The sequence below is a fragment of the Triticum aestivum genome, chromosome 1B (genome assembly GCF_018294505.1).
Source record: "Triticum aestivum cultivar Chinese Spring chromosome 1B, IWGSC CS RefSeq v2.1, whole genome shotgun sequence".
NCBI lineage: Eukaryota > Viridiplantae > Streptophyta > Magnoliopsida > Poales > Poaceae > Triticum > Triticum aestivum.
In genome coordinates this window covers 653,109,032-653,124,410 of record NC_057795.1, presented here as the reverse complement: position 1 = coordinate 653,124,410, position 15,379 = coordinate 653,109,032, and the positions used below count along the sequence as shown (strand labels likewise).

The 15,379-nt window shown below is 48.3% G+C and overlaps 1 protein-coding gene across 1 annotated transcript; it reads left to right on the top strand.

Moving 5' to 3' along the window:
* The first annotated feature begins 11,318 nt into the window (after positions 1–11,318).
* LOC123145664 (U3 small nucleolar RNA-associated protein 25) lies at positions 11,319–12,918 on the top strand. Its single transcript, XM_044565132.1, has 4 exons — positions 11,319–11,646; positions 11,746–11,856; positions 11,937–12,026; positions 12,133–12,918. The coding sequence occupies exons 1-4, from the start codon at positions 11,431–11,433 to the stop codon at positions 12,409–12,411; spliced, it is 696 nt and encodes a 231-aa protein (XP_044421067.1). The 5' UTR covers positions 11,319–11,430; the 3' UTR covers positions 12,412–12,918.
* The last annotated feature ends 2,461 nt before the right edge of the window (positions 12,919–15,379 follow it).

Below are 15,379 nucleotides of genomic sequence, written 5' to 3'. Positions count from 1 at the left end.
AGCCTCGACGCTGCTTCTCTAGGGTTTGGGGTGGCCTAGACAACGCTTCAAGGGTTTGGGGTGGCCTCGACGACAACACTCTTTTAACTTGGTAAATTTGGGTGGCCTCAAGAGAGTTTGTCGGGTAGGGGCGCAGCGGGAGGGGGTAGGAGACCAACATTGTTTTTTCTCTAGGGTTTGGGTATCCTCGAGAGTTTTGGTCGAGCGAGAGGGCTGGGAGGGGGGGTCTTTCAACGACGACAGAGGAGAAGATTGAAGAAAAAAAAGAAGAAAAAAAAGAGGAGAAGAAGAAAGGAATAGAGGAGAAGAAGAAAAAATAGAATATTTTCTATTTTTTCTTCTTCTCCTCTATTCCTTTCTTCTTGTCCTCTTCTTTTTCTTCTTTTTTCCTCTTCTTAGTTATTTCTCCTCTTCTTCCTCTCCTCTTCTTCTCCTTTCTTCCTCTTCTTATTTACCTTTTTCCTCTCCTTCTTTTTCTTCTTCTTCTTCCCTTCTTCCTTCTTCTTTTCTTCCTTTTCCTTATTTTACTTTTTCCTCTACACTAACCTAAAATGCACTAACCTAAAATCGATATCTACTAACAACCTAAATAAAAAATTAATACATATATTAAAAACATATATAAACAAAAAAAATGCTATGAACATTATATTCATACATAGATAGCCACATCCATTCATCATATAGCTACCACATACATATATACATTATATATATGAAAAAATGCAATTAACAAAAAAATACACTTATGAAAAAAAATACTATGAACATGTACACATATATACAGATACAAACACATATACACAAAAAATACAAAAAATGCTATGAAAAATGCAGGGCAGGGGCGGCGGGGCGGCGCGTGGCGCCAGCGCAGGGCAGGGGCGGCGGCGCGCGGCGGCCGCGCAGGGCAGGGGCGGCGGCGCGGCGGTCGCGCAGGGGCGTGGGACAGGAGGGGCGCGGGAGCATGTGCCCACAGGGGACGGCGGCGATGATAAAGGCGAGCAGCCTGACGGCGTCGGTGGCGGCAGCGACGGCGAAGGCGAGCAGCCTGACGGCGGATACGGCAAGGTGGAGCAGGGGCGTCGGGCGGCAACAGCGACGAGGAGGAGCAGGGGGCGTTGGGGGAGAAGTGGGGGATTTGGTCGAAAATTGCTAAGTGTTGTATATATATATCAACAGCATTGGTCCCTGTTCGTGGCACGAACCGGGACCAATGCCCCCTTTAGTCCCGGTTGGTGCCACCAACCGGGACCAAAGGCCTCTTTTCAGCATCCCAAAGGGCGGGAAGCGGCGGCCTTTGGTCCCGGTTTGTGGCACTAACCGGGACTAAAGGTGGGGTATTGGTCCCGGTTGGTGCCACGAACCGGTTCCAATGCCCCCCTTTAGTCCCGGTTGGTGCTGCCAACCGGAACCAAAGGCCCCTGTGCTGCCCGCATTGCGGCCAAAGTTTAGTCCCACCTCGCTAGTTGAGAGGGCTCAAGAGTGGTTTATAAGCGCTGCTGCGCCCACCCTCTCGAGCTCCTCTCAACTGCAGGCTTTCGGCCTAATCTCACACTATGCTGTTGTGGGCCTATTGGGCCTTTTGCGGGCCTGAATCCTGGCCCAGGTTGGGTTTCTAGTCGTATTCAGGCCGTCGTGGCCCAATAGGTAGCAGTTTTTTTTAGTTTTTTAGTTTTGTTTTTTGCATTATTTATTTTCTTTTGTTTTTTGTTTTATTTTTTAATTCTTTTTTTTTAGTTTTAGAAAAATTATAAACTTTCTATTAGTGCCATTAGTTTTCAAATTTGAATATTTAAAATTTGAATTCTTTGAAATTTGTGTGAATCACAAGTTTGTGATTAACTTTACTAAAAAATGAACATAGATGCGCCTATAGAGAAAAAAGGTCCAGACGAACCGGGACCAATGGCCCACGTGGCTGCCCTCTTGAGAGTGTTCTTGGTGAGAACATAGTTGACAAGGAGCGAACCGGGATTAATGGTATTACGAGGGCCGAACCATAAGACATTAAAGCATTTCAAATGAACCCTGAAAAAGTTGAAAGTTGGCATGATATCATAATTTCACCCACATAGCATGTGCATGTACAAAACGGACAATGGTATCATACTCGTCTGTTACAAAGTTGGCATGGTATCATCATAATAGTTGCGGGAGAAAGTCTTCACTTTTTCTTCGCTTGTGTCATTTGCTTATTGCGCCGTAACCATGGATAATCTTCATCGTTTATCAGGATGCTGGGGTCAGCCTTGACTTTGAAGGGAGGAATTTCATGAAACTTTTCATAATCTTCAGACATGTCTGTCTTGCCCTCCACTCCCACGATGTCCCTTTTTCCTGAAAGAACTATGTGGCGCTTTGGCTCATCGTATGATGTATTCGCTTCCTTATCTTTTCTTTTTCTCGGTCTGGTAGACATGTCCTTCACATAGATAACCTGCGCCACATCATTGGCTAGGACGAATGGTTTGTCAGTGTACCCAAGATTTTTCAGATCCACTGTTGTCATTCCGTACTGTGGGTCTACATGTACCCCGCCTCCTGACAGATTGACCCATTTGCACTTACACAAAGGAACCTTAAAATCATGTCCGTAGTCAAGTTCCCATATGTCCACTATGTAACCATAATACATGTCATTTCCCCTCTCGGTTGTTGCATCAAAGCGGACACCGCTGTTTTGGTTGGTGCTCTTTTGATCTTGGTCAATCGTGTAAAATGTATTCCCATTTATCTCGTATCCTTTCCGAATCGTAACAGTCGAAGATGGTCCCCTGGACAACAAGCACAGCTCATCACAAATAGTGTTGTCACCTCTGAGACGTGTTTCCAACCAACTGCTGACAGTCCTGATGTGTTCACATGTAATCTAGTCGTCGCACTGCTCCGGGTGTTTGGAGCGCAGACTGTTCTTGTGTTCATCGACATACGGGGTCACCAAGGTAGAGTTCTGTAGAACTGTGTAGTGTGCTTGAGACCAAGAATATCCGTCCCTGCATATTATTGAGTCCCTTCCAAGCGTGCCTTTTCCAGTCAGTCTCCCCTCATACTGCGATTTAGGGAGACCTATCTTCTTAAGGCCAGGAATGAAGTCAACACAAAATCCGATGACATCCTCTGTTTGATGGCCCATGGAGATGCTTCCCTCTGGCCTAGCACGGTTACGGACATATTTCTTTAGGACTCCCATGAACCTCTCAAAGGGGTACATATTGTGTAGAAATACGGGGCCCAGAATGACAATCTCGTCGACTAGATGAACTAGGACGTGCGTCATGATATTGAAGAAGGATGGTGGGAACACCAGCTCGAAACTAACAAGACATTGCACCACATCACTCCTTAGCCTTGGTATGATTTCTGGATCGATCACCTTCTGAGAGATTGCATTGAGGAATGCACATAGCTTCACAATGGCTAATCGGACGTTTTCTGGTAGAAGCCCCCTCAATGCAACCGGAAGCAGTTGCGTCATAATCACGTGGCACTCATGAGACTTTAGGTTCTGGAACTTTTTCTCTGGCATATTTATTATTCCCTTTATATTCGACGAGAAGCCAGTCGGGACCTTCATACTAAGCAGGCATTCAAAGAAGATTTCCTTCTCTTCTTTGGTAAGAGCATAGCTGGCAGGACCTTCATACTGCTTTGGAGGCATGCCGTCTTTTTCGTGCAAATGTTGTAGGTCCTCCCGTGCCTCAGCTGTATCTTTTGTCTTTCCATACACTCCCAAGAAGCCTAGCAGGTTCACGCAAAGGTTCTTCGTCACGTGCATCACGTCAATTGAAGAGCGGACCTCTAGGTCTTTCCAGTAGGGCAGGTCCCAAAATATAGATTTCTTCTTCCACATGCGTGCGTGTCCCCCAGTGTCATTCGGAACAGCTAGTGCGCCGGGACCCTTTCCAAAGATTACGTGTAAATCATTGACCATAGCAAGTACGTGATCACCGGTATGCATGGCGGGCTTCTTCCGGTGATCTGCCTCGCCTTTGAAATGCTTGCCCTTCTTTTGACATTGATGGTTGGTCGAAAGAAATCGACGATGGCCCAGGTACACATTCTTCCTGCAGCTTCCCAGGTATATACTTTCGGTGTCAAGTAAACAGTGTGTGCATGCGTGGTATCCCTTGTTTGTCTGTCCTGAAAGGTTACTGAGAGCGGGCCAATCATTGATGGTCACGAATAGCAACGCCTTTAGGTCAAATTCCTCCTGTTTGTGCTCATCCCACGTACGTACACCGTTTCCATTCCATAGCTGTAAAAGTTCTTCAACTAATGGCCTTAGGTACACATCAATGTTGTTGCCGGGTTGCTTAGGGCCTTGGATGAGAACTGGCATCATAATGAACTTCCGCTTCATGCACATCCAAGGAGGAAGGTTATACATACATAGAGTCACGGGCCAGGTGCTGTGATTGCTGATCTTCTCCCCGAAAGGATTAATGCCATCCATGCTTAAAGCAAACCATACATTCCTTGGGTCACGTGCAAACTCAGCCCAGTACTTTCTCTCGATTTTTCTCCACTGCGACCCGTCAGCGGGTGCTCTCAACTTCCCGTCTTTCTTACGGTCCTCACTGTGCCATCGCATCAACTTGGCATGCTCTCCGTTTCTGAACAGACGTTTCAACCGTGGTATTATAGGAGCATACCACATCATCTTCGCAAGAACCCTCTTCCTTGGGGGGGGGGGGTCGCCGTCAACATCACCAGGGTCATCTCGTTTGATCTTATACCGTAATGCACCGCATACTGGGCATGCGTTCAGATCCTTGTACACACCGCGATAGAGGATGCAGTCATTAGGGCATGCATGTATCTTCTGCACCTCCAATCCTAGAGGGAATACGACCTTCTTTGCTGCGTAGGTACTGTCGGGCAATTCGTTATCCTTTGGAAGCTTCTTCTTCAATATTTTCAGTAGCTTCTCAAATTCTTTGTCTGGCACAGCATTCTCTGCCTTCCACTGCAGCAATTCCAGTACGGTACCGAGCTTTGTGTTGCCATCTTCGCAATTGGGGTACAACCCTTTTTGTGATCCTCTAACATGCGATCGAACTTCAGCTTCTCCTTTTGACTTTCGCATTGCATCCTTGCATCGACAATGACCCAGCGGAGATCATCATCCACTACTAGGAAAAGGCATGCTAGTGGCGCACCAATTTTGCCTTCTAATGGCGCACTACTGGTGCGCCACTAGCATCACGCCATTAGAATGAAATTCTAATGGCGCACCACTGGTGCGCCATTAGTATCTGGTGTTCTAATGGCGCACCACGTAGTGCGCCATTAGTATTGCTCACAGTGCGCCACTAGTATCTGCTATACTAATGGCGCACCACACGGTAGTGTGCCATTAGTAATAATTTTTTTTAAAAAATTCGTTTTTTCTTAATCTCAGGTCACTATTTCACATATGAGATATCCAACACATATATATACAACAAGCATCCATATAACAATCATATCCAACACACAAGTTTCATCACATATAGATACATAGCCAACACATAGTTCCATCGTTATATATTACAAAAGTTTCACATTGTTCATCCAACACCATTATCCATCAATTCACAAAAGTTTCACATTGATACAAAATAAAAACACCAATGGAAAAGAAGCACTCCATCCATGCAAGATACCGTGAATTAAATCAAATTTGCAAAATGATAAACAAGAAGTTAGAAGAGGAAGAAGAAGAAGAAGAGAAGAAGAAGAAGAAGAAGACTAGAAGAATACTAGAAGAAGAATAAGAAGAAGAATAAGAAGAATAAGAAGAAGACTATAAGCTTATTATGTAAACTTGATCATTTTGTGTAACATAAGTTATTTTGGAGCTAACCTATAGGAAACTAAGCATATAAGCTCTATAAGTTAGCATATTAGAGCCAACTTAGGTAAAATGAAGCTAACCTATGTCATTTTGGAAAAGAAGAAGAATAAGAAGAATAAGAAGAAGACTATAAGATTATTATGTAAACTTGATCATTTTGTGTTAACATAAGTTATTTTGGAGCTAACCTATAGGAAACTAAGCATATAAGCTCTCTAAGTTAGCATATTAGAGCCAACTTAGGTAAAATGAAGCTAACCTATGTCATTTTGGAAAAGAAGAAGAATAAGAAGAAGACTATAAGCTTATTATGTAAACTTGATCATTTTGTGCTAACATAAGTTATTTTGGAGCTAACCTATAGGAAACTAAGCATATAAGCTCTAAGTTAGCATATTAGAGCCAACTTAGGTAAAATGAAGCTAACCTATAGGAAACTAAGCATATTAGAGATAACATAGGTAACTAAGTATATAAATATCATTTTGGAGATATGACATACCTGACATAGTTCAGTTCTCATTGTTCTTCTCCTTCTTCTTCCTCAGCCTGATGCGCCAAGAGCGGCGAGGCGGTGGAGGCAGCGGGATGTAGTCTTCTACCACAATTGGCGTGGTCATGTCGCCCAGCTGTGGGATCGCCGGTGCCACCACCGGTGCATGGTCATTGTCAGGCACCACCACCATCGCGAGGCCACCTTCAGGCAGGACGGGCACGACCATCGCTAGGTCATCCTCATCCACCACCATCTCTTGCCCATGGTCAGCCACCACCATCTCTTGCCCATGGTCAGCCACCACCATCTCTTGCCCTTGGTTAGCCACCACCAGCACTAGGTCATCCTCAGCCTAATACCCATCGTCATCCTGCAGCTCCTTATCCCCACTCTGCTCCTCTTCTCCCCCACTCCAGTCCGGATCATCCTTCTTGTTGTCAGAATCGCTGCTGCGAGAATTGCTGCTGCTTTCGCTAAAGCCAGAATCGTTGTTGCTTTTGCTATAGCCATAATCGTTGCTGCTTTGGCTGTAGCCAGTGTCGCCGCTACTGCTCCCATTGCCTGTCCAAATGCAATAATGACCGTTAACAATCGATATGAGACAAAGCCAAATGTAGAGGAATAAGAAGAGGCAGAACGTACTGGCATCATCATCGTCAGCGTAGCGCATGCGACACATAGTCGCGTTGAACACCTTCACGATGAGCATGGTGACATCGTCGTCGTACCTGAAGAGAAGGAAGTACCCCAGCCGCAAGTCGTAGGCACGGTAGGACTTCTCCCACCCACGATACAAGTACATGTGGCCCTCCTTGATCACCAACTCCACATCCCACAGCCTGCAAAACCCGCTGCCGGCCTATCGCAGCTTCACATTATTTGGCGGATCTTCACCCAGCATGTTCATAAAACTGCCAGGCAGCCTCTACAGTTTGGGAGCGGGGGAGGGTGCGGTGGGTCATCGCCGACGGTGGACGGCAGGGGCAGGCGGGGTGGGCGCGTCGGGACCGCGCTCGCCGGCTGCTGCAGGGGCCGGTGAAGTCCCGCGGGGGTCGGGGCGGCGGCGTCGAGGCAGTGCAAGACCACAGCGGCGGCGGTGTCGCCGACGACGTGCAGGCGCAGCGGACGGAGGTGGCGCAGCAAGGGGGCGGTGGCGGGTGGAGGGGACGACGGGGCAAGGGGCGGTGGGGCCAGGGGGCGGTGTGGCGGCGGGTGGTGGGGCAAGGGGGCGGCGAGGGGAGGGGCGACGGGGCAAGGGGAGGTGGGGCAACGGGGCGAGGGGAGGTGGGGCAAGGGGGCGGCGAGGGGAGGGGGCGACGGGGCGAGGGGAGGTGGGGCAAGGGGCGGCGAGAGGAGGGGGGCGACGGGGCGAGGGGAGGTGGGGCTCGGCATTACTAACAATTTTTTTTTTCAAAACTACTAATGGCGCACGGTGTGTTTGGTGCGCCATTACTATGTCAACTAGTAATGGCGCACTGTACAACGGTGCGCCATCAGTAACATTTTTTTTTATTTTTTTTCAAAACTACTAATGGCGCACCAGGTACCAGGTGCGCCATTAGTAATATATTACTAATGGCGCACCAGAACATGGTGCGCCATTAGTATATAGTAATGGCGAACCACATGCCTGGTGCGCCATTAGTGGCCATATCATCTATAGCCCTTTTCCTAGTAGTGATCATCGGGCACATCGTCTGGTTCCTCTTGATCTTCAGCAACTTTGCCCGTTGCAACAGCATGGTGCACATCGTCTGGTTCCTCTTGATGTTCAGTAGCATCACCATATTCAGGGGGCACATAGTTGTCATCGTATTCTTCTTCTTCGCCGTCTTCCATCATAACCCCTATTTCTCCGTGCCTCGTCCAAACATTATAGTGTGGCATGAAACCCTTGTAAAGCAGGTGGGTGTGGAGGATTTTCCGGTTAGAGTAAGACTTCGTATTCCCACATATAGGGCATGGACAACACATAAAACCATTCTGCTTGTTTGCCTCAGCAACTTCAAAAAAATCATGCACGCCCTTAATGTACTCGGAGGTGTGTCTGTTATCGTTCATCTGCGTACATTATATATAATTAAGTGTGTCAAAAATCATTACAGAACATCATGAATAGATAACTAAGTGACCAAATTAATAGAAGCTCATCATCACATTAAAACCAAAGTACATACATAGTTCTCATCTTCAAGCGAAAATCATTACAGAACAACATAAAGCTCTGCAGAGCATCTAAATTAATTAAACCTACATTGAAACTATGTAAAACATTTCAATGCGAAAACAAATGCGATCATAATCGCAACCAAGGTAACAACTGATCCAACGGCATAATGATACCAAGCATCGGTATGAATGGCATATTTTCTAATCTTTCTAATCTTCAAGCGCATTGCATCCATCTTGATCTTGTGATCATCGACGACATCCGCAACATGCAACTCCAATATCATCTTCTCCTCCTCAATTTTTCTTATTTTTTCCTTCAAGAATTGTTTTCTTCTTCAACTAAATTTAACCTCTCGACAATAGGGTCAGTTGGAATTTCCGGTTCAACAACCTCCTAGATAAATAAAATCTATGTCACGTTGGTCGGCATAATTTTCATAAATAATAAATGAACCAATAGTTATGAAAAGATAATATATACCACATCCAAATCATAGACAGGACGAGGACCGACGGGGCGGATACCAAAACCATCGCACTATATAAGATGCAATAATAAAAGTAAGAAAATAATACAAGTATCTATCTAAACATACAAGTAAGAATATTTTTCCTTTCAGAAAGAAGATAAGAACAAGAGGCTCACCACGGTGGTGCCGGTGATGAGATCGGCACGGGTGATCGACGGCGGTGAAGACGGGGACGGGGCATGACGGACCGCTAAACCTAGACAAATATTGAGGAAAATGGAGCTTGGAGGTCGAGCTTCGAGAGGAGAAAGCTTAAGTAGTGTGGCTCGGGCATTCCATCGAACACCTTGTGTGCATAGGAGGTGAGCTAGAGCACCACCAAGCCCTCTCCCCCTCAGCTGCCAGAAAAAACAGAGCAGTGTGCTCTGCTCTTACGCGAGGGGGTATATATAGGCACCTCATTGGTCCCTGTTGGTGGCGTGAACCGGTACTAAAGGGCAGCATTTGGTCCCGGTTCATGGCACCAATCGAGACCAATGGTGGTGGGCCAGGAGCGAGGCCCGTTGGTCCCGGTTCGTCCCACCAACCGGGACCAAAAGATCCAGACGAACCGGGACCAATGGCCCACGTGTCCCGACCGGCCCCCGGGGCTCACGAACCGGGTCCAATGCCACCATTGGTCCCGGTTCTGGACTGAACCGGGACTAATGGGCTGACCCGGCCTGGACCAATGCCCTCTTTTCTACTAGTGGTACATCCAAGTCCACCAGGCCCGGTGGCACTGGGAGTACCGCCAGCCCCTACAGTACCCAGAAGTGAACTTGCCGCATGGCTGGCATCTGGACCCACAGCGCATCGAAAGCGTCGCGGTCCGCGCGGGCGCATGCGCAGGAGGTTTTCCGGTGACACGCGATCCATACGCAGGAGCAGCGCACCATGTGTGCCTACGCGCAAGACTCTCCTAAATGGGAGCACTCGTTTGCGCTAGAGCAGGAGGAGGAGCTCTGCCTCGGCGTCCACATCGACCACGATGTTCCACTGCCGGCCCTGCAGGTAAAGCCGGAGAAAGAGCAGGCAGAGGCGGAGTAGCAAGTCGCCCTCGAGGAGGCCCTCCAACACGCGCTGGAGGCGAGCCGATCCGAGGAGGATGCCCATTGGGACGGGCTGGAGCAAGCCTTTGCTTCGCCGCGGCCCGGGACTCCGTCCACGCGCCCCTGTTCGTGCCGCCACCGCCGCCGGCGCCGCCTATCGTCGAGCCCAAGCCGGAGCCAGAGCGTGAGCCAACGCCCACACGAAATGGTCACTGCTGCCCCCACTTGGCCCGAGGAGTCCTATTCTTGGACCGGCGAGCTCCGCGAGTGGGTGAGCGCGCCTCCCTGCTACTTCGCCTCCACACCGGAAGAGAAGGCGGACCACCTTGGGCGCTGGAACGCGCATTGGATCGTGGAGGAGGGGGCCGACACCAAGCGGCAGATGGGCCGCGTAGAGGAAGCGCTGCGGCTTGAGGAGGAAGAGGAGGAGCGTACCCACCTCGCCTCTATGCCGCGGCCCCAGCAGACGCCGGAGGGAGGCTGCCCTGCCTGGCGGCCTATGAAGCCGCGTTCGGCTGGGTTGGGCCGCCTCCCGTCTTCATCAACCTCACCAACGGCGATGACGACGACAAAGGTAAGGGCAAGGCGGTCTATTAGGACAGCGTGCAGGCGTTTATTAGAGTTCTTTTAATGTTAGTTATGTTTAAGTGGACTTTGGCCTGCGTTTGACCGGCTATTTATGTATAATTATGATTGATTAAGTTTGTTTCGTCCACGTCGGCAAAAATGGGTACGCTTCGTGTGAGGTGCACCTGTCGACCTAAATAAAAAATGAACGCATCGGTCTGACCAATCCAAACAGACGAAAAACAACGGACAAGACGTGCGTGCACTCGATTCTGCGTGTTGGAGTCGCTCTAACTAACTATTTAGATAAGGATGACCCGGCTCGATAAATGGCAAAAGAGACGATGTAGCGGAACAGGCACCACCACTTAGCTCGCTAGTCTTATCCGACGCCTCCGTTAAACGTCCCGTCTTGCATACACCTGGCCAGTCCTATGTGGCACGCGTCTTGCATAGACCTGCATGGCCGGTGCTACGACACGCTCTGGTCAGTGGTCAGTCCCAGGTCATATCACATCTGCACTGACTTCTCTGCCTCTGCCTCTGCCCAAAGCGAAGAACCATTGTTAACTGCAGCCGGGCCCGGGACACGTACGTGTCAGGCGTGTCCCTGCATCAGAGCACGCACGCACGCACGGATGCACGAAAATATCCTCAGCGTGGAAATGTAGATCGTGGTACGCAAATATATCTCCACCTTCCCGCGAATCTCGCACCGCACAGTTATAGCACCGAGAACAAGAAAGCCAAACGATCGGAGCAGACTCCCAAGGAAGCAGATCGGCGCTCCGTCCGCTCATGGGGAAGGCCTACCACAAGAAGCTGGGCGTGAACAAGGCGGCCGCCGCCGGCGCCGGCGGCGGGAAGGGCAAGGCCGCCCGCGGCGGGAACGGTAAGCACTCGGGAGGAAGCACGGCGAGAGCGGGCGCGGGCGGTGCCGGCCCGACAGAAGGCGCCAAGGGAGCAGGTGGTGCGGCGGCATTCTTTCCCACCGGCCATAGCACCTTCCAGACGGTAAGCCGGCCGGCCAACTTCACGACCACCATGGCACCATTATGCATCTTGTCTGAGACTCTGAGTAGTGTTACAACTTATGTGCTTATTCGCCTGCAGGCAGTGGCTGCCACCAATGACAATGAGTACTACGACCAGGAGGAGAACGACTGTTCGTCTGAGGAAGACTGCCCACCATTCACTCCCGCCGGCCATAGCACATTCCAGACGGTAACCACCACCATTATGCATTCTCTGGGTATTTAGTGTCCCGGCTTAACGCCACCGTATGTGCAATCGTCTACTCCTAGGCTGTTCAATCCACGAATGAGTACTATGATGAGGAGGAGAACGACTGTTCGTCCCCATTCGCTCCAGCAGACCATAGCACCTTTGCGACGGTAAGATCGATTAATTAGCTGGCAAACTCAACGACCACCACACCATTATGCATTATTCTCTAAAGCAATGTCGCGGCTTAACACCATACATTATGTGTTCGTCTAGGCCGTGAAGACCATGAATGAGTACTACGACGAGGAGGAGAACCTCGGTTTGTCCATGGACAACGAGGAAGAGGGCGTGCAGGATGCTGAGCTTGTGTCTGATGCAGACGGAGAGGGTGATGACGTCAGTGGCGGGCGTGGTGATAACGACAATGCCGGGGCTGGGAGTGGTGATGACCTCTTCGACGGTGATGACTACTACCGCGACGACATTGCCGGGGGTTTTGACGATGGCTACGATCCAGGTGATGCTGGGGATGGAGGTGATGACTGGTGGTAGTGATCGAGGACCGAGGAACTTGACTACTTGAGGCATCTATAAATTAAGCCTTGGTGTCAAGATGAAGTCTCTCTATTGGGTTTGCTAGTTCTTATGTTATAATCTTAGATAGATTCAGTTGTGAGCTTGCTTCTAGCTTAGCTTTTGCGTGTGTATGGGTTCCCCACCAGCAGATTTGGAGTCGTATTACCACTCTTGTGTATGATAGCGCGCCTAGGTAAACCAGTCTTCCATCTGGGGGATCATAACAATATCATGAACCCTTGTGATAGCAGTACCGCAAGAGCGTGTGGTACTCATGGGAAGGGCAAGGGCACCGTGGCGCCAGGCCATGAGATCGTGGAAGCCAAATAAATTTTCTGTGCGGGGGATCAAAGCAGCATCCTGAGCCCTCGTGATGGAAATGCTGCTAATGTAAATTTTAATCGTTGGTGTTCCTTCACTTCTCATGCTAACCTTCTAGTTCTATGTTGTGTGTTTGATTTGGATTCTCTCTTGTCCGGCTTATGTATCATCGAGCACGTGCATGTTGTGGCTTCTGAAGCAGTGTGCATGTGTTGTGTGCTTAGGGTCTGCTGAACCGGGTGTGTACTCCTGGTACGTCATGCGGGCGGTTGTGATGGCCCTGATTCTAGATGGTGGGGTGTCATGCGGGCGGTTGTGATGACCCTGATTCTAGATGGTGGGGTGTCTGATGGCATTCTGAATTGTCGAGTTTGTAGGTGTAGAGGCTTGGCATTGTTTGATATATGCTTTTGCTAGACATTTATTGAATAATTTGATAAAGATGGTTGTGTGCATCTTTTGATGCTAGGATTCCGACTTTGTTTTCTAAAAATAATGTATTACCGAGCACCTTTTTTCAGATTGAGAAAATAGTAGATAATAAATACAATGTGGATAAAAATCAACTTGATGTGTTAAATACTCCCTCCATCCAAAATAAGTGACTCAATTTAGTATTAATTTTACTCCATCTGTCTAGGTGTGTAAACCATCTTACGAAAACCAAATAATCCCAAAACACTTAGGCACGATGCATTAATTTCTACTTTGTTTCTTGTTTCTTGACATATCAACCAATAAGAGATGAGGTGTGTGCATGCTTTTAATGACTTGAGACTACTAAACACGACATGCAGTGGTTAGTTCATTGCATGCAATGCTATTAATTAGCAAATAAACATTAAGGTCTCTCGTTTTCCCATTCTCCTTAGTCACGGTGCACAGCCTAAGATGACTTACTCATCTAGACAAAGGGAGTAGTACAGTTGAATCACTTAATTTGGGATAGAGGAAGTATATTGCAGGCTCTAATTTTAATGGTTGAGATCAGTCGCGGAGAGCACTAGAGCATGATTAATACTCCAATAGAGTAGTATAGCTAGCTGATCGTTAGCCATATTTTATGGTCACTCAAATAAGTTTGGCTATTACTACCTCCGTTTGATTTTATTAGTCCCCGTTGTATTGGTTCAAAGTTGACCACATATTTAACTAGCAAAATGTTAATTTATGTCACAAAAAATTATACTATTGAATTTGAATTTAAACATAGTTTTTAATATTATTATTTTTATATGTATAACTTATATTTTGTTAGTTAAAATCAAGGTAAAACATGACCCAAAATATGAGAAGGACTAGTAAATCCGAACAGAGGTAGTCATTAGAGCATCCCCTACCCCGTCTCCTAAAACGGACACACTATCTATCCGTGAACTGGTTTGGACCGGTGCATGGACAATGCATGGACAATGATGAGGGAGCCGGCAACACCATAATTAAGGTCTTCCTAGGTCCGGCCAATTTCATTTCAAATCCATACTAATATGAAACAAATTAAAGTTTGGTGTTCATAGCGATCGATTACAACCAAATAGAGATGGATTCTCATAGTTTTTATATGCGTCGATCATAAAAGTTTTAGTCCAGCAATCCGTGCAAGAACCGGGCATTTTTGCCCTGCCAGACCGGTTGTCGGAGCCTCCACGCTCACCCTATCGCTGGCTCCTCCTCACCAGCCGCCTCCTCCATCTTGGCCACCAAGCGCTTCAGTATCTTGATAGGATGGCTGGTGCGATCATCACCGCTTTGGAATCCAACTCACAGATCCTCATGGTCAACATTTTTTTCCTCCGAAGCGACCGTGAGCTCAACTCTCCTCTCTTCAAGCTCGGCCTTCTTATCGGTCGCCACCACTAAAATGTTAAACCTCGCCGCCTACTTTTCCTCGTTCATTTCGAAGCGCTTCACACATACCTCATCCTTCTTTGCTAAGATGCTCTCAAACCTCTTGACCATCTTGGCCACTGCCCCTTCCAACTTCTCCTTCTCATCGTCCCATTTATTTCCGCAAAACCGCCTTCTAACCTTGTTGGGCCGCTCTTTTGTTGGGTCAGTTGGATCACCGGCATCTTCCTTATTGCCGATGTTGGCGGTTTTGATGGAATTGGAAATACCATTTTTCCACTTGGTTTGTCCATTCAACTTTGTCCAACAGTGCATTACAACGAAGCTCTTCATGATGATATTGCTCTGGTCAGGATAGTGTGTGCATAGATGGATGTAGCGGCGGCGAACCATGTCCCCGAACCTTGCACCCCATCCCCAGCCCCGGTTGCCGCCCCCGCCACCCTTCTTATTCCCAACCTCTTATTCATTTGCCTTATTTTAGGTGGCAGGCTTCCCGTGTTGCCAAGTTGATCCTCTGGGCCTCTGCCTTCTGTGGATCCTCCACCTCTACCAGCTTTGGCAGCTCGTCGATCAGGTCCATAGGGTGACGGAAGCACAAAAAAGGAGGGGATTGGGATGGAGAGCGCGGCGATTGGGGTGAAGAGAGTGAAGAAGGGGGTTGTCGCGAAACAGTGCGGACAACTCCAAATGTGTGGGCCCCGCCTCATTTTTGAGTGGATCGGGGGTGTCGGAGTCCTATGTGGGGGCATTCTGGACTTCCGCAAAGCCACCC